General features: G+C 39.9%; 2 protein-coding genes across 2 annotated transcripts in view; both read right to left on the minus strand.

The window, feature by feature from the left end:
• Positions 1–1,601: 1,601 nt before the first annotated feature.
• dnajc27 (DnaJ (Hsp40) homolog, subfamily C, member 27) lies at positions 1,602–11,672 on the minus strand. The gene is made up of 7 exons (XM_041782147.1): positions 11,035–11,672; positions 7,827–7,909; positions 7,626–7,695; positions 7,307–7,471; positions 7,102–7,224; positions 6,869–7,029; positions 1,602–4,801 (listed from the first exon to the last, which is right to left on the minus strand). The coding sequence occupies exons 1-7, from the start codon at positions 11,119–11,121 to the stop codon at positions 4,669–4,671; spliced, it is 822 nt and encodes a 273-aa protein (XP_041638081.1). The 5' UTR covers positions 11,122–11,672; the 3' UTR covers positions 1,602–4,668.
• Positions 11,673–13,838: 2,166 nt separating this feature from the next.
• Positions 13,839–26,372, minus strand: part of LOC121506349 (T-cell surface glycoprotein CD3 zeta chain-like) — a 34,078-nt gene continuing 21,544 nt past the window's right edge. The window contains exons 2-8 of the mRNA XM_041782122.1: positions 18,493–18,590; positions 18,338–18,382; positions 18,120–18,185; positions 15,822–15,857; positions 15,657–15,710; positions 15,491–15,520; positions 13,839–15,403 (exon numbers count right to left, since the gene is read on the minus strand). Of these exons, the coding sequence (XP_041638056.1) occupies positions 15,338–15,403; positions 15,491–15,520; positions 15,657–15,710; positions 15,822–15,857; positions 18,120–18,185; positions 18,338–18,382; positions 18,493–18,590 (395 nt within the window). The 3' untranslated portion in view covers positions 13,839–15,337. The remainder of the gene's footprint in view (positions 15,404–15,490; positions 15,521–15,656; positions 15,711–15,821; positions 15,858–18,119; positions 18,186–18,337; positions 18,383–18,492; positions 18,591–26,372) is intronic.

Consider the following 26,372-nt stretch of genomic DNA (forward strand, 5'->3'; position numbering starts at 1 on the left):
AAACTGGCTGGAACTGGCAAGGAGCAGGGTGAACCTTCAGTCCTTGCCAGTTCCAGCCACTTTTCCAAATCTTGCAAACATTTTTCTGCAATTCAGACGTGATCCAAAGTTCTATCTTCGACAAAAGAAAGACAGCATGATCTAAATTGCACAAAGACATTGGCAATATTTGGGAGGTTGACTGAAACTGGCAACGAAAGAGGGAAATCTTTGCTCCTCACCAGTTCAAATGACTTTCCTAAATGTTGCCAACATACTTACGCAATGTAGACATGATCTTCAGTCACAGTTATCCAATAGAAAGAGAGCATGGTCCAAATTGCACAAATATGTTGACAACATTTGGGAAAGTAATTGCAGCTGATGAGAAGCAAGTTGAAGCTTCAATCATTGCAAGTCCCATCCATTTTTAAAACATTTTCAACAGATATTTGCAATTTAGAGATAATCTCTGGTCATATTTTTGACCAAAGAGAGAGCATGATCTAAATTGCACAAACACATTGGCAACATTTGGAAAAGTTGTTGGGAGTTGCCAGTTTCACTCGTTTGTGCAGTCTAGACATTGTTCAGCCATTTTTGACAGTTAAATAATAAATTGCTCAACTTTTGGAGTCGGGGTTTCTAACTTTGTTGCCACAGTATTAAACAGGAATCAGTTTGATTGTTGCTTATTATTTTAATGTTCCTGAAATAAAAACAGATTTAAACTAACTATCCTCTGATCAATAAGCTCGTAACTGTCACTGGTTCCTAGGCAGCAGTACAAACTTTGTTTTTCTCCAGGAGCTTGTCCAAGAATAAAAGCACATATTTAAAGAAAGTCCGTCTCTAACCCAGCTCTGATCAGCTTCATTACTGCTTTAGAAAGGTGAGGAGGATCGGATGTTTACATCCTCTGAGCTTCTTTCTGGGTGGTTCTTACCTCCAGGATTCAGCTGAATCACATCCAGAGTCCACCAGGAGAAAAAGACGGTCCCAGCTGCTGGTTTCAGGTCGTCAGCGCCGTTCTTCTTCAGTCCAATGTCTCTGAAAATGAAGAGAACAAGGAGCAGAGCAACCAGGCAGCACAGCTACCGCACATCAAACATGGAGGCTGAGGAGGCGTGCGCTAATCCTGATGGGAATCCCTGAAACAGAGACAAATGGCAGATCATTAAGACGGCAGATTAACAGTCAGTGTGCCATGATAGGATTGGTCCAGGTCCAACCAGGTCACCTAATGTAAGCATGCAGGTGTGTCAGTGAGGACAGCTCTGCCGGGACGCGTCCCGAAAACGTCCCAAACCAGACCTGGAATTCAAAAACATCAACATTTTCACAGAAAAGGACCGAGAGTTCACAGAAACTACATAAAGAGGCTTCTATCAGCCAACCTCAGCGAGGGCCATTATCCACCAAAGGGAAAAACTGTGAACAGTGGTGAACCTTCCCAGAGGTGGCCGGCCTACCAACATGACTCCAAGAGCGCGATGACGACTCATCCAGGAGGTCCAAAAAGAACACCTAAAGACCTGCAGGCCTCACTGACTCAGTTCAACCTTTGCAGCCTTTACACACATGCACAGACGCTCACATAAGGACAGGGTCTGGAGTCAGAGGAGTATTTTAGTCTTTTATTATTTCAAAAACAGTCCAGTTGAACAAACATGCACATAGAAGAACCACAGTGAGACAAACACACGCGCTCACGCTTACATTCACGCTCACACCAAAGGTAAAATGAAACTTTAAACCCATGAACGTTTCAGTGGGACTCTGGCTGTGTCCAAACCACATCCTACATGTACAATGAAGTCATGTGACACGGAAATGATGGCAGGGGACATGTGTGTTTCAGTGGGGAGCCCAAGTCTGCTCGTTATTATATGTGAACTCGAGCACGATACTAGAGTCTACTCTAAATGTCTCCTGTCTCAAACGTCACAGCATCCATGCTTCACTGGCCATTCAGCCTCTGTGGGAAGAAGTGGGAAAGATGGTCCTGGCATCTCCTAGAAATGCTAAAACATCCTCATGAGAGGGAAGGACTCGACCTTAGAAGATAAATACATTACATTATCTTCTTCTATGGGAGAGACTGAGGGTCATGTCTAAAATGCACAAATATGTTGGCACCATTTAGAACAGTGGGTGGAACCGGCAAGGCCTGAAGGTTTGCCGTGCTCCTCGTCAGCTCCGCCCACTTTTCCACATGTTTGGACACAGCCAACGTCTTCTTCCTGACTCCAGCTGAATCTGAACGTTTCTCCCGGCTCTGCCTGTAACGCTCCTGCTCTTCCTCTTCTTTGTGACCGTGACCAAAGTGTCCGAGGTGACAGGAGACGCATCATCTTCATCATCTTCATCATCCTCGTGTCGTCTGATTGGTCTGTGATTGCTGAGGGTCATTGAGGTACCGGGTTGAGACAGGGACAAAATAAAGACCCACTCTCTCCTCTCACACTCACTCCTTATTTTCTATCAGTCCTTAAATCTAAATATTCTCACTGTCCGTAATATACAAAATAAATGTCATTATGTTTACATGTAGAAGAAATAAGATCTGATATGTGATGGCAGCATGCTCCAAACAACCTCCTTCTAAATGTCTTTGAATTCAATATTTCTAAACCTCTGTCATTTTTGGCTTTTCCTGCCTTTAAAATGGAAGTGTACGCAATAACTAGACTGGATTTTAAAAATAAAAGCCTTAATTATTTTAAAATGGGCTCCAACAATTTCTCCAGAGCGGGTTATTTAAAGGAAAGCCAACATTTTAAAATTTAACCCAGCTGAATCTAAGGTGGCTGGATTTTCAAAATAAAAGCCCCCCCCCCCCCCACAGCTGATTTTCCATGTTTATGCTGAGCAGAATCAGCTTCCCTTAGGAGGTTCCCTTTAATTTGTCAAACTAAAGGCTGTTAAATCCTCTAATTTATTGGCGCTAGAACATTGTTGGAGCGGTGCCGTGGCGATGATAAATCAGAGGGTATTTATGTTACCAACTACAGCAGAGACACTTCCCTTTAAAAACAGACAAAAATAAACATCAAAGATGAGTGGAAGCTCCACCCACGTTTCTCATATCCTGTTTATACGCATGTAAAAAAATAAAACTAGTTGCATGCTTTCATTCGGCTATAAAACGCTTCTGCTCGTAGCGGCGCGATGTCTCCAACATCGCGGTCAGAAGTCGTAAACAGCCGTAGCTGAACGTCCTGTCGTCTGTAAACGGTCGTAGAGTTTAAATCAAATAACCGCCGTTTACCTCAGCAGCTTTACTCTGAAGAGACGAGCTTTCATAGATTTAGTTTAAACTCAAAGGGTTAAAGTGAACTCTGATACCAGAAAACTAATAAAAGCCCCGCCCACCGGCAAAGACACAGAACAGTCTCTCCTTTTGTCCGTTGTTGGCAACATAATTGAGCAACTGAGACAGTGCTCTCTTGGGTGGAATCTGCTTAAGGATGTCTAAATTGCATAAACATGATGGGAAAGTATCTGGAACTGGTATGTCCTGATGGTTTGCCAGTTCCACACACTTTTCTAAATGTTGCCAACATGTTTGTGCAATTTAGACAATTCTCTCTCTCTTGGTTAAAAATCTGACTGAAGATCCTGCCCACATGGCACAAAAACATTGGCAACATTTTGTTGTATTATTTTGAACAAAAAAGAAAAAGGAAGCAGTGTTTAAATTGCACAAACATGTTGTCAACATTTGTTAAAGTGTGTGAAACTGTTGACAAGCGAAGAAACACTTCAATCCATGCAAGTTCCACCAATTTTTCCAAATGTTGCCAACATATTTTTACAATTAAAACATGATCTTGAGTCATAGTTTAAACCAACAGTTAGAGCAGTGTCTCAGCTGCACAAATATGTTCGCAACATTTGGGAGAGTGGGTGGAATTGGTAAGGAGTGAAAAAAAACACTTTCCAAGAAGTTTCCAACCTTTTTTTGCAATTAAACAATTTTTTCAGTCATATTTTTAACCAATAGGAAGAGAGCACTGTCTCAGTTGCACAAATATGTTGGCAACATTTGGGAGAGGAGCAATTCTTGCCAGTTCTACCCCCTTTTCCAAATATTGTCAACATGTCTGCACAACTTGGACCTGCTTTCTTGCCATGGACTAGCCCCCGGCTTCACCAACATTCCGTCCTCTGCCTTTGATGTCACGCTTTGAAGCCTTTGATGGACTAGAAAGATGATGTCATCAAGCTTTAGAATATTCTGTTGTTCAAACCAACGACCCTCGTACTTCCTCTAGGGTTTTTAGGTTTTCATGTGGACAAAGGTGTTTCTGAAAGTGGAGGAGGAAAACCTCTGTTATCAAAAATACCTGACCACGTGTGGACTAGGCCAAGATTGTGCAAATATGTTGGCAACATTTGGACATAAGGCTGGAGCTGGAATGTTAGGTCTACTTTTGATGAGACAGGAAAATAAACAGTCTTCCTCCACACACTGGCGCTCTGAGCCCACCCGTTTACAGACGTGGCATGTGTGTAAGTGTGGTCCGACGTTAGCTTGGCATACAGCACTGTGGCAAGAACATGGCACACAAGACGCTAACAGGTTCAATAAATAGGTGGCTAAATAAATAAATAAATAAATACTGTAGGTAGGTCAGCGTGTGATCAGCAGTCTGTGAGGTCAACGCTTTCATACGTGACTGTCTGTTATTTAATGTTCTTCAGCAGTGACGTGCGAGCGTTCACCACTGCCTTAAAGGCGTCCTCGCTGCCAGGGGCCACGCATTTATCCGGGTGCAGCAGGACGGCCAACTTCCTGTACGCCTTGTTCACTTCCTCCCTGGAAACAAAGAGAAGGGAATCACAATCAGACAACTAAAAACGTCTGACTTTCAGCCCCTGTCATCATGATTCTTTGGTCTGAGCGGGTTTAAAAGCCATACACCACTTTTGTTGTTGTTTGGTTACCGCTGTCAGGGTTGTTTGATCCACTCATTAAGTTTGTCAAAGGCTTCATCTCTTTATTGTTTATTTCAGCACATGATGTTATTATGGACAAGGACTGATGGAAAAATATCATTTTAAGATCCAACCTTTATATGTCACATTCATGGACAAGGGTCAGAATTCTGACTTTGATCTAATAATTCTGACTTTGATCTGAGAATTCTGACTTTGATCTAATAATTCTGACTTTGATCTAATAATTCTGACTTTGATCTAATAATTCTGACTTTGATCTGAGAATTCTGACTTTGATCTAATAATTCTGACTTTGATCTGAGAATTCTGACTTTGATCTAATAATTCTGACTTTGATCTAATAATTCTGACTTTGATCTAATAATTCTGACTTTGATCTGAGAATTCTGACTTTGATCTAATAATTCTGACTTTGATCTAATAATTCTGACTTTGATCTAATAATTCTGACTTTGATCTGAGAATTCTGACTTTGATCTGAGAATTCTGACTTTGATCTGAGAATTCTGACTTGGATCTCAAAATTCTGACTTGGATCTCATAATTCTAACTTTGATCTCATAATTCTGACTTTGATCTCATAATTCTGACTTTAACCTCATAAATCTGACTCTGATCTCATAAATCTGACTTTGATCTCATAAATCTGACTTTGATCTGAGAATTCTGACTTTGATCTGAGAATTCTGACTTTGATCTAATAATTCTGACTTTGATCTAATAATTCTGACTTTGATCTAATAATTCTGACTTTGATCTGAGAATTCTGACTTTGATCTAATAATTCTGACTTTGATCTGAGAATTCTGACTTTGATCTAATAATTCTGACTTTGATCTGAGAATTCTGACTTTGATCCCAGAATTCTGACTTGGATCTCAGAATTCTGACTTTGATCTCATAATCCTGACTTTGATCTCATAAATCTGACTTTGATCTCATAATCCTGACTTTGATCTCATAAATCTGACTTTGATCTCATAAATCTGACTTTGATCTCATAAATCTGACTTTGATCTCATAACTCTGACTTTGATCTCATAAATCTGACCTTGATCTCGAAAATCTGACTTAGATCTCATAATTCTGACTTTGATCTCATAATTCTGACTTTGATCTTATAAAATCTGACCTTGATCTCATAGTTCTGACTTTGATCTCATAAATCTGACCTTGATCTCGAAAATCTAACCTTGATCTCATAATTCTGACTTTGATCTAATAATTCTGACTTTGATCTAATAATTCTGACTTTGATCTAATAATTCTGACTTTGATCTGAGAATTCTGACTTTGATCTAATAATTCTGACTTTGATCTGAGAATTCTGACTTTGATCTAATAATTCTGACTTTGATCTAATAATTCTGACTTTGATCTAATAATTCTGACTTTGATCTAATAATTCTGACTTTGATCTGAGAATTCTGACTTTGATCTAATAATTCTGACTTTGATCTGAGAATTCTGACTTTGATCTAATAATTCTGACTTTGATCTGAGAATTCTGACTTTGATCTAATAATTCTGACTTTGATCTAATAATTCTGACTTTGATCTAATAATTCTGACTTTGATCTAATAATTCTGACTTTGATCTAATAATTCTGACTTTGATCTAATAATTCTGACTTTGATCTAATAATTCTGACTTTGATCTGAGAATTCTGACTTTGATCTAATAATTCTGACTTTGATCTAATAATTCTGACTTTGATCTCATAAATCTGACTTTGATCCCAGATTCTTACTTTGACCTCATAATCCTGACTTTGATCTGATAATCCTGACTTTGATCTCAGAACTCTGACTTTGATCTCAGGACTTGAAAGTTAAAGTTGTACAAAACTTCCATGGCTCTGAGTTCTTCTAATAAATGATATTGTTGTTTTGGTTAATTCATAATTATCCTGCTTTTACTCACCGCGTGGCACCAGGTTTGACCCCCAGCATATCCCATGAGTCCTTGCTGTTTCGGATGCGTCTGATGGTGTCGGCCTGCTCCTTGGTGAAGCCCACGCTGACCTCCGCCACCGGACGCTTCCCGCCATTCTCACACATGTCGGTGATGGAGGAGAAGAACGCCTGAGAGACAGAGACAGAGTAATCAAACGACTGTCAGCTTCTGAGAAAGCGGGAGAACGCTCATCGGAGTACCTGGAACATCTCGTTGATGCCCTCGCCGCTCTGAGCCGACGTCTCAAAGTAGTGGAACCCTCTGGACTCCGCCCACAGACGCCCCTCGCCTTCGTCCACCACCCGCCGCTTCGTCAGGTCCACCTGCACGGACAGATGACGGACACTTTAACTTCCTGTTTTGATGGCGTACAAACCTTGCCGATGTCCTGAGACTGATGGCCACCTTGTTAGCACAGACGACGAAGACGATGCTGTCCATGTTGGCCTGGGAGCCCATTTCCTGTTTCATCTCGCCGAGCCAGCTGTCGAGGGCGTCGAAGCTCTCCCGGAGCCCTACGTCGTAGACCAGCAGCACGCCCTGACTGTCCTTGTAGAACTCGTTACGCACCTGAGGAAGACAGAGCGCTGATGTTTCTGAACACTTCTCTGACTACACATCTTTACGGCGATAATTAGAGACGCCTGATTGGACCACAGGGGTCGCTGCGTCCGGCAACACTACAGACACATAAATGTAGAGGGGAGGAGCTCATGTGACTCACCTCGTAGAAGAACGGATGTCCGGCCATGTCAAAGATGTTCACTTTGATTTCTCGGTCACGAACCTGGACTCTGGCACAAAGACAGAACCATCCATGGCGTTATGGTCTTTTTAACCTTTTACAGCAGCGGTTAAGGTTTTTTATTTCACTGTTATACACGGGAACACCGACGCTGTTGACCACAGCCATCGGCGAGCTTACTTGGTGACGCCGTAGTCGATGCCGATGGTGGCCAGGTACTTGGGGACGAACCTCTTCTCACAGTAGCGTTTGATGATGCAGCTCTAGAACAGAGACAGGGTCGGGTTTAGACCGTCTACAGAGTCAACGAATCAAAGCGTGTCAGACTCAACGGTCAGGTTAAGGCTGGAGTTCACGCCAGGTTTTAGGAGGTTTAAATAATAAACACAGCTTTAATGAGATTCTTCAGTTATAAAAGCTGATCTATGCTGACATTCATTTACCGGATTACTAATAATCACCGCTGTTTGATTCCCCAAATAGTTAAAAAAAGAACAAAATAAAAAATATACACATATATGTTATAATATCTACAATTAAATCTGTAGATTCATCAGAAAATGAAGGAGTGTATTAATACCATTTTTATCAGATTTATTATGTGAAGGGGTTTTATTTTGAAGGGCTGATGACCATATCAGCTAAATGCTGCCCTCTGGAGGTCCTACTGTGTTACTACATCGCCTAGCAGAGGCTTTTATTTAGAAAGTCTGTACAGGAAGTGCTACAATGCCAGTTTACCTTGAACCCTGGCTGAAGATGGCCTTCTGTGCCAACAGTTATAATCATATTTATCTCCCAGAAGAACACGCGCACTTTAATGTTAAATATAATATTAATTATTGATAGAGTTTCAATTGGAGCTTGGACTGAATAAACGATGATGTGTTAAATATCTATGATAGAGTTTCTAAATCAACAAAGATTCATGCCAGAGACACAGATGTCTGTTTACACCGCAAAAAAAATAAAATATAAAAAAGTGTTTCACAAAATTTATTCTAGTTTATCCTATTATTTCTCTATTCTATCCTGTTATTATTTCTTTATTTCATCCTATTATTATTTCTGTATTCTATCCTATTATTATTTCTATATTCTATCCTATTATTATTTCTATATTTTATCCCATTATTTCTTTATTCTATCCTATCATTATTTCTATATTTTATCCTATTATTTTTTCTTTATTCTATCCTATAATAATTCTTTATTTTTTCCTATTATTTTTTTTTCTATCCTATCATTATTTCTATATTTTATCCTATTATTATTTCTTTATTCTATCCTATAATAATTCTTTATTTTTTCCTATTATTTTTTTTATTCTATCCTATCATTATTTCTATATTTTATCCTATTATTATTTCTTTATTCTATCCTATTATTATTTCTTTATTCTATCCTATTACTATTTCTTTATTTTATCCCATTATTTCTTTATACTATCCTATTATTATTTCTTTATTCTATCCTATTACTATTTCTTTATTTTATCCCATTATTTCTTTATACTATCCTATTATTATTTCTTTATTTTATCCCATTATTTCTTTATACTATCCTATTATTATTTCTTTATTTTATCCCATTATTTCTTTATTCTATCCTATCATTATTTCTATATTTTATCCTATTATTATTTCTTTATTCTATCCTATTATTATTATTTCTTTATTTTTTCCTATTATTATTTCTTTATTCTATCCTATTATTATTATTTCTTTATTTTATCCCATTATTTCTTTATACTATCCTATTACTATTTCTTTATTTTATCCCATTATTTCTTTATTCTATCCTATTATTATTTCTTTATTCTATCCTATTATTATTATTTCTTTATTTTATCCCGTTATTTCTTTATACTATCCTATTACTATTTCTTTATTTTATCCCATTATTTCTTTATTCTATCCTATTATTATTTCTTTATTCTATCCTATTATTTCTTTATTCTATCCTATTATTTCTTTATTCTATCCTATTATTATTTCTTTATTCTATCCTATTATTATTATTTCTTTATTTTATCCCGTTATTTCTTTATACTATCCTATTACTATTTCTTTATTTTATCCCATTATTTCTTTATTCTATCCTATTATTATTTCTTTATTCTATCCTATTATTATTATTTCTTTATTTTATCCCATTATTTCTTTATTCTATCCTATCATTATTTCTATATTTTATCCTATTATTATTTCTTTATTTTTTCCTATTATCATTATTTCTTTATTTTTTCCTATTATCATTATTTCTTTATTCTATCCTATTATTATTTCTTTATTCTATCCTATTATTATTTCTTTATTCTATCCTATTATTATTTCTTTATTCTATCCTATTATTATTTCTTTATTCTATCCTATTATTATTTCTATATTCTATCCTATTATTATTTCTTTATTCTATCCTATTATTTTGACATGTTGAGATTATAACTTGTATCACATATTTTTAATTCTGTTTTATCTGATAATTTGATTTTTCCTGACTTGTCGCTAACATTATAACAAGGGCTGGGTATTGCTAAGAACCTCACGATTCGATTTGATATCGATTTAAATGCTTCACTGTCGATTCAGTAAGGAGTAGAAATACACAAATAACCTGTTGACAATTTTTAAATAATGTTCATTCCCATGTGACGGTAGGTCACCTCACATTTTTGAGCAATAAAACATCTGAAAATAAAAACTTGCACAATAACTTATTTGTGCGTATGGAGAACAAAAGTTAAAACATGCCAGTTCTGTATAAACACTGAAAAAATAAAGTGCATGTAAACTTTAATAATATTTCTGTCCTCTTGGAAACTGATAAACCTCACAGAACACGGTTATGGCTGGTTGTTGTTTGGTCGAGCGACCCCCTCTGGCCAGGAGGTGATTCAGAGGATTTGCTGAATCGATATTGAATTTGGAGGGGAAACACTGAGATATTGCGATTAATCGACATTTTTACCCACCCCTAACTATAACTCACTATCACATACTTTTGACATTAAATTTTATGACTCAGTTTTTATATGTCTATGACACTCTATCCAACATTTTATCTCACAGTTTTCAGCTTCTTATTTTGTCAAACATTTTATTTTCTATCAGCTACCTTTCCTGTTTTCTTTGTTTACTGGCAGGAATGGGCTTCCATAGCAGAATAATGATGAACGTTAATATACCAGACCGTCATATTTAGACCCAGAAATCTGTTTTTATAAATCACCAGTTCTCTGAACAGACATGTCAAATAAAGTCTGATAATTCAGGTTTATTAGTAAAGACCCTGACCGCGGTAGACTGGCAGGAATAAATCCACCCAGTCTGGACTAAAATAATCCTGAAGTAATCTGAGATTTAGGATTGAAGACCTCCTTCAGTACCTTTCCCACCTCGGCGTTCCCCAGGCTGATCACCTTCACCCGCAGGGACTTCTTATTGTCCCGTCTCTTCGGAGCGTTCGTCTCCATCTGGATCTCCGGGAACGGGATGTTTCAACGGCTATGGACCCTGGTAGACCCTGGTAGACCCCGGTAGACTCTGGTAGACCCTGGCAGACCCTGGTAGACCCCGGTAGACTCTGGTAGACCCGCTAAACCCCGGTAGACCCCGGTAGACCCTGGTAGACCCCGGTAGACTCTGGTAGACCCCGGTAGACCCTGGTAGACCCCGGTAGACTCTGGTAGACCCCGGTAGACCCTGGTAGACCCTGGCAGACCCCGGTAGACCCCGGTAGACCCCGGTAGACCCCGATAGACCCCGGTAGACTCTGGTAGACCCGGGGAGGGTTCTGTTGTTTTGACACCGGAGCTAGCAGGCTAACTAGCCTTTAGCTGGATGCTAACCACCGCTCTAAATAGAACTGTTAGCGCCGTTAATGAAGGATTAGCATCCTGTAGCTTAGCATTAGTCTCTTCGTGTCTAACCTAACGTCGTTTAAACTCATTTCAGCCCCAGAACCAGCTAGATAACCCATTAGCCTAAATGCTAACCAGCTGTTGAGGACCAGCGTCAAGGCAGAGTCAGTAACACTGAGATGGAACATCCGGCGAGCCTTTCAAAATAAAAGTCTTTATCATCACAGGATGGAAATGAACTGATTTTTACTCATTTATTTGTGATTATTTTAACAAGTATAATGTTTAGTCTAGTTTTCAATGCAGCGTTTTTATATCTTGTGGAAATTTAACGGTTTTTTTAAGGTTTTCTGTGAATAATTTAAAATTTCACCATAAACTCTATATTCTGACTTTTTATCTCATGTTGATGTTTGTCCTGTAGGTGGCGCTAGCTCCTCATGTACCTGGTTTATTTATGGCTGTTTCTTTTAGACATTTCAGAATCAGCGTTCTCAGAATCCAACATTTTTATTAGCAGACATGAAAACGATCAGGTAAAACAGAGGAACATGAGCAGGATAAATCAGCTTCTATTTCACATCAGGATTTCTCAGGAGGTTGATCTAAACTACTGCCATAAAAACGAGCATCCATGCAGACAGAAGCACAGAGAATCAGAGCAGAGATGAGCCTTTAAATCATTTATAGAAGATCAGACACATGTCTGAGTCCCAGCGAGGCTGTTAACCTTTATAACATTTATTTACATCTTTATTTTCATGGTGGATTATTTTACAGCACAGCCTGCAGAGTCTGGGACTGTGATCATAATAATAATAAAGAACAGACGGCTGCTTCTACAGGACTGGGAGGTTTCACTGCACAACTCTGTCTACGGAAGCCCAGATAGGACATTTCAGAGTAAACCAGTGATTATGATTCAGATCTACAGTCAGAATTATGACGTATGGAGGAATAATGAGAGGAGTCGTTAGATTATGGGATGATGAGTCTTAAGAGAGAAAAAAAGAGAAATTACAGAATAAAAAAGCACAGAAAAAAGGCAAAACTATAAAAGAAAACGTCACATTTTTGGGTTAAATCCTAATTCTGACATAATCTTAATAATGAGATAATAATTAAGACTTTTCTATCACACTTATGTCTTATTTTGGCTGTTTTCTCAGACTTTCAGCTTTCTAATTCATAATTTTGACTCATTTTAAGTCATTTATGTCGTAGATTTTACTTTTTTTATTGAAATTGTCATGCGATTTCATGATTCTGACAGTTTTAACTCATAATTTCGACTTTTTATCTCATAATTCCAACTTAAAATCTCATATTTTCCAATTTTTATTTCATACTTATGACATTTATGTCATAGATCTGACTTTACCTCATACCTTAGACCAGGGGTTCTCAACCTTTGCAGCCCGTTACCCCAAAATAAAGGTGCCAGAGCCCAGGGACCCCCAAAATAAAGGTGCCAGAGCCCAGGGACCCCCAAAATAAAGGTGCCAGAGCCCGGTGACCCCCAAATAAAGGTGCCAGAGCCCAGGGACCCCCAAAATAAAGGTGCCAGAGCCCGGTGACCCCCAAATAAAGGTGCCAGAGCCCAGGGACCCCCAAAATAAAGGTGCCAGAGCCCGGTGACCCCCAAAATAAAGGTGCCAGAGCCCAGGGACCCCCAAAATAAAGGTGCCAGAGCCCAGGGACCCCCAAAATAAAGGTGCCAGAACCCGGTGACCCCCAAAATAAAGGTGCCAGAGCCCGGTGACCCCCAAAATAAAGGTGCCAGAGCCCAGGGACCCCCAAAATAAAGGTGCCAGAGCCCAGGGACCCCCAAAATAAAGGTGCCAGAACCCGGTGACCCCCAAAATAAAGGTGCCAGAGCCCAGGGACCCCCAAAATAAAGGTGCCAGAGCCCAGGGACCCCCAAAATAAAGGTGCCAGAGCCCAGGGACCCCTAAAATAAAGGTGCCAGAGCCCGGTGACCCCCAAAATAAAGGTGCCAGAGCCCGATGACCCCCAAAATAAAGGTGCCAGAGCCCAGGGACCCCCAAAAATAAAGGTGCCAGAGCCCAGGGACCCCCAAAATAAAGGTGCCAGCCCCGGGAACCCCTAAAATAACGGTGCCAGAGCCCGGGGACCCCCAAAATAAAGGTGCCAGAGACCGGGGACCCCCAAAATAAAGGTGCCAGAGCCCGGGGACCCCCAAAATAAAGGTGCCTGAGCCCAGGGAAGCCCAAAATAAAGGTGCCAGAGCCCGGTGACCCCCAAAATAAAGGTGCCAGAGCCCGGTGACCCCCAAAATAAAGGTGCCAGAGCCAGGGGACCCCCAAAATAAAGGTGCCAGAGCCCAGGGACCCCCAAAATAAAGGTGTCAGAGCCCGGGGACCTCCACTGTACCTGAAGGTGGCTGAACAGCCATGCACATTCAAGAATAGTCATGTGGAGACACGGCAGCCATTTAGGGGGGAAATGGCCCAGCCAAACTGGGACCAGCAGAATCCTGGTCCATTGTAAAGTGAAGCTGTGGTGTTTTATATTTAACCTGAATCATAACCACTCTGATCAAAGAAAAATATCCTTTTAATTCATTTGTGCAGTAAATAGCCCTCTTTAAATGTTCATCCTTTTTGTTTAAAACAGAATTAAAATGCATTAGAAATAGCTAAAATGAGTTAAAATGGCAAAAAATGGTGGGAAAGGTGATGAAATTAGAGTTGAAAAGTAGCAGAAATGGGTCAGAATGGACAAAAATGGGATAAAAGTGGCAAAAAAATAACCAAAAATAGCAAAAATGGGTTAAAGTGGCAAAAACAGGCATATTTAGTGGTGAAAGGGGATGAAAACATGGCTGAAATGGTGTTAAAGTGGAAAAACGAGGTGGAAATTTGGTGAAATGGGATGAAATATGGATATAAAATAAGCAGGAATAGGCAAACATGGGCATGTTAAATTGTGAAATGTGGCATAAAAAGTGGTAAAGAGGGGTTAATAGTGGCAATAATGGGAGCAGAGCCAACAATAGGCAGAGTGGCAAGGTTTGATTTAGAAGTGGCAAAAACAGGCAGAAAAACAGTGGTGGAAAGGGTTTAAATAATAAAAAAAAGGTTTTCAAGTGGAAAAACTGTGTTAAAAGTTGGCAAAATTGGTGGGAAAACAGTGATGACAACGGGTTGAAATCTGGCAAAGTTGGTGTAAAGTGGCAACAGTGTAAATTTAAAACTATTCCTAGTTTCTTTAAGGCATCTGGAGACCTCATCTCAGTGTCTTGCGACCCCCAATGGGGTCCCGACCCCAATGTTGAGAAACCCTGACTCAGACCATCTCATAATATTGACTTTTACCTGATGTATTTATTCAAATAATCATCCAATGTCATATTTTTGAATCATCAGTTGGCAGAAATGGGCTTCCATATAACGTTATTTTTGAGGAAAATAAATGTTTAACTCCTGATCATTCAGAACCTGTCAGAGTTTTTGGAGCTTTTAATAATCTTTATTCTTTTTTTAATCATTATTTTAATTGTTTAGCAAAATGAGACACCTCGCGGACAGTTGCTGAATTATGTACCAAAAAACAGAAATGTACAAAATAAAAAGAACATAAAAAATAAACACAAAGCTAAAAGTATCGGTCATGTGTTTTCTGTGATGTTGTTTCTCTGTATGTTGGTACTTTATCAGGACTACAGCTGGTTTTAGCTTTACTTCGGGAGCTTCTTTCCTGTTTATTTTTGGAAATATCCTAATTTACAGATTACTCCTGGTTTTCCCAGATTATTCCTCTCTGACACGTGTCCGCGTTTCTGTGGGCGTGGTCAAATCTGCCCACGTTAGCGGGCCGGAAGTGGCTGCATGTGCAGGGCGTCGTACGTGTCCCTGGTGGCCGAGCTCAGACCCTGAAGAGAGACCAGAGTTTTATTAATGCTCCAGGAAATAGACCCCACCCACCGAGATTATGGCCTATGAGAGAATAAATGAGTCACCTGGTACACCTGCTCGTTCTTCCTCTGACGCTGCACAAACACACAAACAGTCACATGAATGTATTTCACATTAAAACCACTACAAATGTGTGAAAGCACCCAGGATACCCGGACTCTGTCAGAAAGGTTTACCAGGCTTTAGTCAGTGTCATAGCTGATGACGTACCTCTCTTTTAACGGGGAGCTCCTTGTACTCTCCGTCTGTGGGTCTGCTCAGAGCCTGGACATACAACACAGATAATATTCACACTCTCGTTTCTATGAGCTCACACAGTTTATCAAATAAAACCACAGTCAGGAGCCAGATTTCAAAGAAGAGCGTGCTTGTTACCGTGTACTCTGAATTATCATCTGCTTTCCTGCGGTTCTAGAACAGACAGAAAAAGACAACACTTTTAGATTCCAGCTTCTTTCTACAGATTTTATCAGCCAAGACGCCAGACCCGAGGAACCAGTTCAACACAACAAACGTATGAGAAGATGAACCAGAAATAATCAGGATCAGAGTCAGGATTATACCATTATGAGACCCTCATATCTCTGATTAATGCTGTCTGTGTCAGCCTTCAGGAAAACAATGAATGGACTTGATTAAGTTAATCCATGAATCAGAGAAACTCTTAAAGGAAACATGATTACATGTATAAAAGAAAAATAGGAGTTTTTATAAAGTTAGAATGCTGAGGCCGAAAAGGCAGAATTATGAAAATAGAGGCAACTCTGAGATCAAAGTCAGAATTCTGAGATCAAAGTCAGAACTCTGAGATCAAAGTCAGAATTCTGAGATCAAAGTCAGAACTATGAGATCAAAGTCAGAATTCTGAGATCAAAGTCAGAATTCTGAGATCAAAGTCAGAATTATTTGATAAAAGTCAGAATCCTGAGATAAAAGTCAGAATCCTGAGATAAAAGTCAGAATTATTAGATCAAAGTCAGAATCCTGAGATAAAAGTCAGAATTATGAGATCAAAGTCAGAATTATGAGATCAAAGTCAGAACTCTGAGATCAAAGTCAGAATTCTGAGATCAAAGTCAGAATTCTGAGATCAAAGTCAGAACTATGAGATCAAAGTCAGAATTCTGAGATCAAAGTCAGAATTCTGAGATCAAAGTCAGAATTATTTGATAAAAGTCAGAATCCTGAGATAAAAGTCAGAATCCTGAGATAAAAGTCAGAATTATTAGATCAAAGTCAGAATCCTGAGATAAAAGTCAGAATTATGAGATCAAAGTCAGAATTTAAAGATTAAAGCCAAAATTCTGAGATCAAAGTCAGAATTCTGAGCTCAAAGTCAGAATTCTGAGTTCAAAGTCAGAACTCTGAGATCAAAGTCAGAATTCTGAGATCAAAGTCAGAACTATGAGATCAAAGTCAGAATTCTGAGATCAAAGTCAGAATCCTGAGATAAAAGTCAGAATTATGAGATCAAAGTCAGAATTATGAGATCAAAGTCAGAACTCTGAGATCAAAGTCAGAATTCTGAGATCAAAGTCAGAACTATGAGATCAAAGTCAGAATTCTGAGATAAAAGTCAGAATCCTGAGATAAAAGTCAGAATTATTAGATCAAAGTCAGAATCCTGAGATAAAAGTCAGAATTATGAGATCAAAGTCAGAATTATGAGATCAAAGTCAGAACTATGAGATCAAAGTCAGAATTATGAGATCAAAGTCAGAACTATGAGATCAAAGTCAGAATTCTGAGATCAAAGTCAGAATTCTGAGATCAAAGTCAGAATTATTTGATCAAAGTCAGAATCCTGAGATAAAAGTCAGAATTCTGAGATCAAAGTCAGAATTCTGAGATCAAAGTCAGAACTATGAGATCAAAGTCAGAATTCTGAGATAAAAGTCAGAATCCTGAGATAAAAGTCAGAATTATTAGATCAAAGTCAGAATCCTGAGATAAAAGTCAGAATTATGAGATCAAAGTCAGAATTATGAGATCAAAGTCAGAACTATGAGATCAAAGTCAGAATTATGAGATCAAAGTCAGAACTATGAGATCAAAGTCAGAATTATGAGATCAAAGTCAGAACTATGAGATCAAAGTCAGAATTCTGAGATCAAAGTCAGAATCCTGAGATAAAAGTCAGAATTCTGAGATCAAAGTCAGAATCCTGAGATAAAAGTCAGAATTATGAGATCAAAGTCAGAAATACAAGATCAAAGTCAAAATTCTGAGATCAAAGTCAGAACTATGAGATCAAAGTCAAAATTATGAGATCAAAGTCAGAAATACAAGATCAAAGGCAGAATTCTGAGATCAAAGTCAGAAATACAAGATCAAAGTCAGAATTCTGAGATCAAAGTCAGAATTCAAAGATCAAAGTCAGAATTCAAAGATCCAAGTCAGGATTATGAGATCAAAGTCAGAATTCTGAGCTCAAAGTCAGAATTATGAGATCAAAGTCAGAATTTAAAGATTAAAGCCAAAATTCTGAGATCAAAGTCAGAATTCTGAGCTCAAAGTCAGAATTCTGAGTTCAAAGTCACAATTATGAAATTCCATAGAGTCATATTTTAGTGAAGTAATTAAGGTAGTTGTTTACATGTCAGATTTGCCATTTAATGTCATTTATTGAATCTTAACAACCCCTTAAGGACTCTAGATTAAGGTCAGACTCACTCTTCCTCTCTCAGGGTCTCCTCTCAGCAGCGGGGCGTAACCTCCAGAGTCCTGACCCCTCAGATCCTGAACACCACATAACGACAAAGCATGACAACACAATAGAACACTAACAGTTACAGTGTGGGTCAGGCTAGCTGCAACTTTCTACAGAATGTGGTGTGAAACAGTTATTTTACTGGCCCAGTCCTGAATATCTAACATCAAACGTGACTCACAGTGTAGAGGCTCTCCTCGGTCATCTTCGCTTTTCCTCTGAAGAACTGAAAAACAAAGATGAAGAAGCAGTGAAGATTACATTAAAACAGCGGACTGCTCCTTTAGACTGAGCCCTGTTGATATCTTTATAGATGGAGAGTGGAGAAACTAGAACCTTCTCTCTGATGAACATGGCGGTGATGACGAGTCCGTACAGGCCCAGGAAACCGTCCAGAAGGTAACACATCTGAGGGCTGTAGATAGTCATCCCCTCTGCACAAGTTCAAAGGTCACACAGGGACAAAGACCTCGGTTAGTGATGTTAGTAGGCTGGGTTACACATGGAGGGGTTTGATACATGCAGAGAGATGCTTCACTACACAGATTGTGCAACATAACAGGTCATCGTTTCACACTGAGGGTTATTATCTCACTTCCTGTTGTTACCGCCACATCCTGCCCTCACTGAGATAATACTGTGTATGTGGTTTACCAGGACCGTTACTGGAACCTTCACTGACTGGTCAGGGTCTCCTGGACTAACTCTTTAAATTTAGTTTAAAAAGTTAGTTAACTCTGGCTTTAGTTACTCTGATGATCAAACTCTGTCTTTAGTTACTCTATAAATCAAACTCTGGCTTTAGTTACTCTGATGATCAAACTCTGTCTTTAGTTACTCTATAAATCAAACTCTGGCTTTAGTTACTCTGATGATCAAACTCTGGCTTTAGTTACTCTGATGATCAAACTCTGGCTTTAGTTACTCTGATGATCAAACTCTGGCTTTAGTTACTCTATAAATCAAACTCTGGCTTTAGTTACTCTGATGATCAAACTCTGGCTTTAGTTACTCTGATGATCAAACTCTGGCTTTAGTTACTCTATAAATCAAACTCTGGCTTTAGTTACTCTATATATCAAACTCTGGCTTTAGTTACTCTGATGATCAAACTCTGGCTTTAGTTACTCTGATGATCAAACTCTGGCTTTAGTTACTCTATAAATCAAACTCTGGCTTTAGTTACTCTATAAATCAAACTCTGGCTTTAGTTACTCTATAAATCAAACTCTGGCTTTAGTTACTCTATAAATCAAACTCTGGCTTTAGTTAATCTGATGATCAAACTCTGGCTTTAGTTACTCTATAAATCAAACTCTGTCTTTAGTTACTCTATAAATAAAACTCTGGCTTTAGTTACTCTGATGATCAAACTCTGGCTTTAGTTACTCTAGAAATCAAACTCTGGCTTTAGTTACTCTGATGATCAAACTCTGGCTTTAGTTACTCTATAAATCAAACTCTGGCTTTAGTTACTCTATAAATCAAACTCTGGCTTCAGTTACTCTATAAATCAAACTCTGGCTTTAGTTACTCTATAAATCAAACTCTGGCTTTAGTTACTCTATAAATCAAACTCTGGCTTTAGTTACTCTATAAATCAAACTCTGGCTTTAGTTACTCTGATGATCAAACTCTGGCTTTAGTTACTCTATAAATCAAACTCTGGCTTTAGTTACTCTATAAATCAAACTCTGGCTTTAGTTACTCTATAAATCAAACTCTGGCTTTAGTTACTCTGATGATCAAACTCTGGCTTTAGTTACTCTATAAATCAAACTCTGGCTTTAGTTACTCTAGAAATCAAACTCTGGCTTTAGTTACTCTGATGATCAAACTCTGGCTTTAGTTACTCTATATATCAAACTCTGGCTTTAGTTACTCTATAAATCAAACTCTGGCTTCAGTTACTCTGATGATCAAACTCTGGCTTTAGTTACTCTATATATCAAACTCTGGCTTTAGTTACTCTATAAATCAAACTCTGGCTTTAGTTACTCTATAAATCAAACTCTGGCTTTAGTTACTCTGATGATCAAACTCTGGCTTTAGTTACTCTATAAATCAAACTCTGGCTTCAGTTACTCTATAAATCAAACTCTGGCTTTAGTTACTCTATAAATCAAACTCTGGCTTTAGTTACTCTATAAATCAAACTCTGGCTTTAGTTACTCTATAAATCAAACTCTGGCTTTAGTTACTCTGATGATCAAACTCTGGCTTTAGTTACTCTGATGATCAAACTCTGGCTTTAGTTACTCTATAAATCAAACTCTGTCTTTAGTTACTCTATAAATCAAACTCTGGCTTTAGTTACTCTGATGATCAAACTCTGGCTTTAGTTACTCTAGAAATCAAACTCTGGCTTTAGTTACTCTGATGATCAAACTCTGGCTTTAGTTACTCTATAAATCAAACTCTGGCTTTAGTTACTCTATAAATCAAACTCTGGCTTTAGTTGCTCTATAAATCAAACTCTGGCTTTAGTTACTCTATAAATCAAACTCTGGCTTTAGTTACTCTGATGATCAAACTCTGGCTTTAGTTACTCTATAAATCAAACTCTGGCTTTAGTTACTCTATAAATCAAACTCTGGCTTTAGTTACTCTATAAATCAAACTCTGGCTTTAGTTACTCTATAAATCAAACTCTGGCTTTAGTTACTCTATAAATCAAACTCTGGCTTTAGTTACTCTGATGATCAAACTCTGGCTTTAGTTACTCTATAAATCAAACTCTGGCTTTAGTTACTCTAGAAATCAAACTCTGGCTTTAGTTACTCTGATGATCAAACTCTGGCTTTAGTTACTCTATATATCAAACTCTGGCTTTAGTTACTCTATAAATCAAACTCTGGCTTCAGTTACTCTGATGATCAAACTCTGGCTTTAGTTACTCTATAAATCAAACTCTGTCTTTAGTTACTCTATAAATCAAACTCTGGCTTTAGTTACTCTGATGATCAAACTCTGGCTTTAGTTACTCTATAAATCAAACTCTGGCTTTAGTTACTCTATAAATCAAACTCTGGCTTTAGTTACTCTATAAATCAAACTCTGGCTTTAGTTACTCTATAAATCAAACTCTGGCTTTAGTTACTCTATAAATCAAACTCTGGCTTTAGTTACTCTATAACTCAAACTCTGGCTTTAGTTACTCTATAAATCAAACTCTGGCTTTAGTTACTCTATAACTCAAACTCTGGCTTCAGTTACTCTGAAGATCAAACTCTGGCTTTAGTTACTCTTTCCTAACCACCATGTATGGGGTGTTGCCCAGAAGGATATTGAGTGTATTTTGTGGTTCTATGTTTCTGTGTAGCAGTGATGCTAACGTGTCAGGTTCATGTGTGTAGCAGTGATGCTAACGTGTCAGGTTCATGTGTGTAGCAGTGATGCTAACGTGTCAGGTTCATGTGTGTAGCAGTGATGCTAACGTGTCAGGTTCATGTGTGTAGCAGTGATGCTAACGTGTCAGGTTCATGTGTGTAGCAGTGATGCTAACGTGTCAGGTTCATGTGTGTAGCAGTGATGCTAACATGTCAGGTTCATGTGTGTAGCAGTGATGCTAACGTGTCAGGTGTATGTGTGTAGCAGTGATGCTAACATGTCAGGTTCATGTGTGTAGCAGTGATGCTAACGTGTCAGGTGTATGTGTGTAGCAGTGATGCTAACATGTCAGGTTCATGTGTGTAGCAGTGATGCTAACATGTCAGGTTCATGTGTGTAGCAGTGATGCTAACATGTCAGGTTCATGTGTGTAGCAGTGATGCTAACGTGTCAGGTTCATGTGTGTAGCAGTGATGCTAACGTGTCAGGTTCATGTGTGTAGCAGTGATGCTAACGTGTCAGGTGAGGGTGTGTAGCAGTGATGCTAACATGTCAGGTTCATGTGTGTAGCAGTGATGCTAACGTGTCAGGTTCATGTGTGTAGCAGTGATGCTAACATGTCAGGTTCATGTGTGTAGCAGTGATGCTAACGTGTCAGGTTCATGTGTGTAGCAGTGATGCTAACGTGTCAGGTTCATGTGTGTAGCGGTGATGCTAACGTGTCAGGTGTATGTGTGTAGCAGTGATGCTAACATGTCAGGTTCATGTGTGTAGCAGTGATGCTAACGTGTCAGGTGTATGTGTGTAGCAGTGATGCTAACATGTCAGGTTCATGTGTGTAGCAGTGATGCTAACGTGTCAGGTTCATGTGTGTAGCAGTGATGCTAACATGTCAGGTTCATGTGTGTAGCAGTGATGCTAACGTGTCAGGTTCATGTGTGTAGCAGTGATGCTAACGTGTCAGGTGAGGGTGTGTAGCAGTGATGCTAACATGTCAGGTTCATGTGTGTAGCAGTGATGCTAACGTGTCAGGTTCATGTGTGTAGCAGTGATGCTAACGTGTCAGGTTCATGTGTGTAGCAGTGATGCTAACGTGTCAGGTTCATGTGTGTAGCAGTGATGCTAACGTGTCAGGTTCATGTGTGTAGCAGTGATGCTAACGTGTCAGGTGTATGTGTGTAGCAGTGATGCTAACATGTCAGGTTCATGTGTGTAGCAGTGATGCTAACGTGTCAGGTTCATGTGTGTAGCAGTGATGCTAACGTGTCAGGTTCATGTGTGTAGCAGTGATGCTAACGTGTCAGGTTCATGTGTGTAGCAGTGATGCTAACGTGTCAGGTGTATGTGTGTAGCAGTGATGCTAACATGTCAGGTTCATGTGTGTAGCAGTGATGCTAACGTGTCAGGTGTATGTGTGTAGCAGTGATGCTAACATGTCAGGTTCATGTGTGTAGCAGTGATGCTAACGTGTCAGGTTCATGTGTGTAGCAGTGATGCTAACGTGTCAGGTTCATGTGTAGCAGTGATGCTAACGTGTCAGGTGACTGTGTGTAGCAGTGATGCTAACATGTCAGGTTCATGTGTGTAGCAGTGATGCTAACGTGTCAGGTTCATGTGTGTAGCAGTGATGCTAACATGTCAGGTTCATGTGTGTAGCAGTGATGCTAACGTGTCAGGTTCATGTGTGTAGCAGTGATGCTAACGTGTCAGGTTCATGTGTGTAGCAGTGATGCTAACGTGTCAGGTGTATGTGTGTAGCAGTGATGCTAACATGTCAGGTTCATGTGTGTAGCAGTGATGCTAACGTGTCAGGTGTATGTGTGTAGCAGTGATGCTAACATGTCAGGTTCATGTGTGTAGCAGTGATGCTAACGTGTCAGGTTCATGTGTGTAGCAGTGATGCTAACGTGTCAGGTTCATGTGTGTAGCAGTGATGCTAACGTGTCAGGTTCATGTGTAGCAGTGATGCTAACGTGTCAGGTGTATGTGTGTAGCAGTGATGCTAACGTGTCAGGTTCATGTGTGTAGCAGTGATGCTAACGTGTCAGGTTCATGTGTGTAGCAGTGATGCTAACATGTCAGGTTCATGTGTGTAGCAGTGATGCTAACGTGTCAGGTTCATGTGTGTAGCAGTGATGCTAACGTGTCAGGTTCATGTGTGTAGCAGTGATGCTAACGTGTCAGGTGTATGTGTGTAGCAGTGATGCTAACATGTCAGGTTCATGTGTGTAGCAGTGATGCTAACGTGTCAGGTGTATGTGTGTAGCAGTGATGCTAACATGTCAGGTTCATGTGTGTAGCAGTGATGCTAACATGTCAGGTTCATGTGTGTAGCAGTGATGCTAACATGTCAGGTTCATGTGTGTAGCAGTGATGCTAACGTGTCAGGTTCATGTGTGTAGCAGTGATGCTAACGTGTCAGGTTCATGTGTGTAGCAGTGATGCTAACGTGTCAGGTGAGGGTGTGTAGCAGTGATGCTAACATGTCAGGTTCATGTGTGTAGCAGTGATGCTAACGTGTCAGGTTCATGTGTGTAGCAGTGATGCTAACATGTCAGGTTCATGTGTGTAGCAGTGATGCTAACGTGTCAGGTTCATGTGTGTAGCAGTGATGCTAACGTGTCAGGTTCATGTGTGTAGCGGTGATGCTAACGTGTCAGGTGTATGTGTGTAGCAGTGATGCTAACATGTCAGGTTCATGTGTGTAGCAGTGATGCTAACGTGTCAGGTTCATGTGTGTAGCAGTGATGCTAACATGTCAGGTTCATGTGTGTAGCAGTGATGCTAACGTGTCAGGTTCATGTGTGTAGCAGTGATGCTAACATGTCAGGTTCATGTGTGTAGCAGTGATGCTAACGTGTCAGGTTCATGTGTGTAGCAGTGATGCTAACGTGTCAGGTGTATGTGTGTAGCAGTGATGCTAACATGTCAGGTTCATGTGTGTAGCAGTGATGCTAACGTGTCAGGTTCATGTGTGTAGCAGTGATGCTAACGTGTCAGGTTCATGTGTGTAGCAGTGATGCTAACGTGTCAGGTTCATGTGTGTAGCAGTGATGCTAACGTGTCAGGTTCATGTGTGTAGCAGTGATGCTAACGTGTCAGGTGTATGTGTGTAGCAGTGATGCGTGTCAGGTTCATGTGTGTAGCAGTGATGCTAACGTGTCAGGTTCATGTGTAGCTGTGATGCTAACGTGTCAGGTTCATGTGTGTAGCAGTGATGCTAACGTGTCAGGCTCATGTGTGTAGCAGTGATGCTAACGTGTCAGGTTCATGTGTGTAGCAGTGATGCTAACGTGTCAGGTTCATGTGTGTAGCAGTGATGCTAACGTGTCAGGTTCATGTGTGTAGCAGTGATGCTAACGTGTCAGGTGTATGTGTGTAGCAGTGATGCTAACATGTCAGGTTCATGTGTGTAGCAGTGATGCTAACGTGTCAGGTGTATGTGTGTAGCAGTGATGCTAACATGTCAGGTTCATGTGTGTAGCAGTGATGCTAACGTGTCAGGTTCATGTGTGTAGCAGTGATGCTAACGTGTCAGGTTCATGTGTGTAGCAGTGATGCTAACGTGTCAGGTGAGGGTGTGTAGCAGTGATGCTAACATGTCAGGTTCATGTGTGTAGCAGTGATGCTAACGTGTCAGGTTCATGTGTGTAGCAGTGATGCTAACGTGTCAGGTTCATGTGTGTAGCAGTGATGCTAACGTGTCAGGTTCATGTGTGTTGGCGTGATGCTAACGTGTCTGGTTCATGTGTGTAGCAGTGATGCTAACATGTCAGGTTCATGTGTGTAGCAGTGATGCTAACGTGTCAGGTGTATGTGTGTAGCAGTGATGCTAACATGTCAGGTTCATGTGTGTAGCAGTGATGCTAACGTGTCAGGTTCATGTGTGTAGCAGTGATGCTAACGTGTCAGGTGAGGGTGTGTAGCAGTGATGCTAACATGTCAGGTGTAGGTGTGTAGCAGTGATGCTAACGTGTCAGGTTCATGTGTGTAGCAGTGATGCTAACGTGTCAGGTTCATGTGTGTAGCAGTGATGCTAACGTGTCAGGTTCATGTGTGTAGCAGTGATGCTAACGTGTCAGGCTCATGTGTGTAGCAGTGATGCTAACGTGTCAGGTTCATGTGTGTAGCAGTGATGCTAACGTGTCAGGTTCATGTGTGTAGCAGTGATGCTAACGTGTCAGGTTCATGTGTGTAGCAGTGATGCTAACGTGTCAGGTGAGGGTGTGTAGCAGTGATGCTAACGTGTCAGGTTCATGTGTGTAGCAGTGATGCTAACGTGTCAGGTTCATGTGTGTAGCAGTGATGCTAACGTGTCAGGCTCATGTGTGTAGCAGTGATGCTAACGTGTCAGGTTCATGTGTGTAGCAGTGATGCTAACGTGTCAGGCTCATGTGTGTAGCAGTGATGCTAACGTGTCAGGTGTATGTGTGTAGCAGTGATGCTAACGTGTCAGGTTCATGTGTGTAGCAGTGATGCTAACGTGTCAGGTGAGTGTGTGTAGCAGTGATGCTAACATGTCAGGTTCATGTGTGTAGCAGTGATGCTAACGTGTCAGGTTCATGTGTGTAGCAGTGATGCTAACGTGTCAGGTTCATGTGTGTAGCAGTGATGCTAACGTGTCAGGTTCATGTGTGTAGCGGTGATGCTAACGTGTCAGGTGTATGTGTGTAGCAGTGATGCTAACATGTCAGGTTCATGTGTGTAGCAGTGATGCTAACGTGTCAGGTGTATGTGTGTAGCAGTGATGCTAACATGTCAGGTTCATGTGTGTAGCAGTGATGCTAACGTGTCAGGTTCATGTGTGTAGCAGTGATGCTAACGTGTCAGGTGAGGGTGTGTAGCAGTGATGCTAACATGTCAGGTGTAGGTGTGTAGCAGTGATG

Source organism: Cheilinus undulatus, linkage group 24 (assembly GCF_018320785.1).
Source record: "Cheilinus undulatus linkage group 24, ASM1832078v1, whole genome shotgun sequence".
In the NCBI taxonomy this organism is placed as follows: Eukaryota; Metazoa; Chordata; class Actinopteri; order Labriformes; family Labridae; genus Cheilinus; species Cheilinus undulatus.

Coding starts and splice junctions, on each gene's coding strand:
- dnajc27 (XM_041782147.1), bottom strand. CDS start 11,121: ATGGAGACGAACGCTCCGAAGAGACGGGACAATAAGAAGTCCCTGCGG. Junction 7,910..11,034: donor GGAACGCCGAGGTGGGAAAG/GTACTGAAGGAG, acceptor TCTCTGTTCTAG/AGCTGCATCATCAAACGCTA. Junction 7,225..7,306: donor TCGTCGTCTGTGCTAACAAG/GTGGCCATCAGT, acceptor CTGTCCGTGCAG/GTGGACCTGACGAAGCGGCG.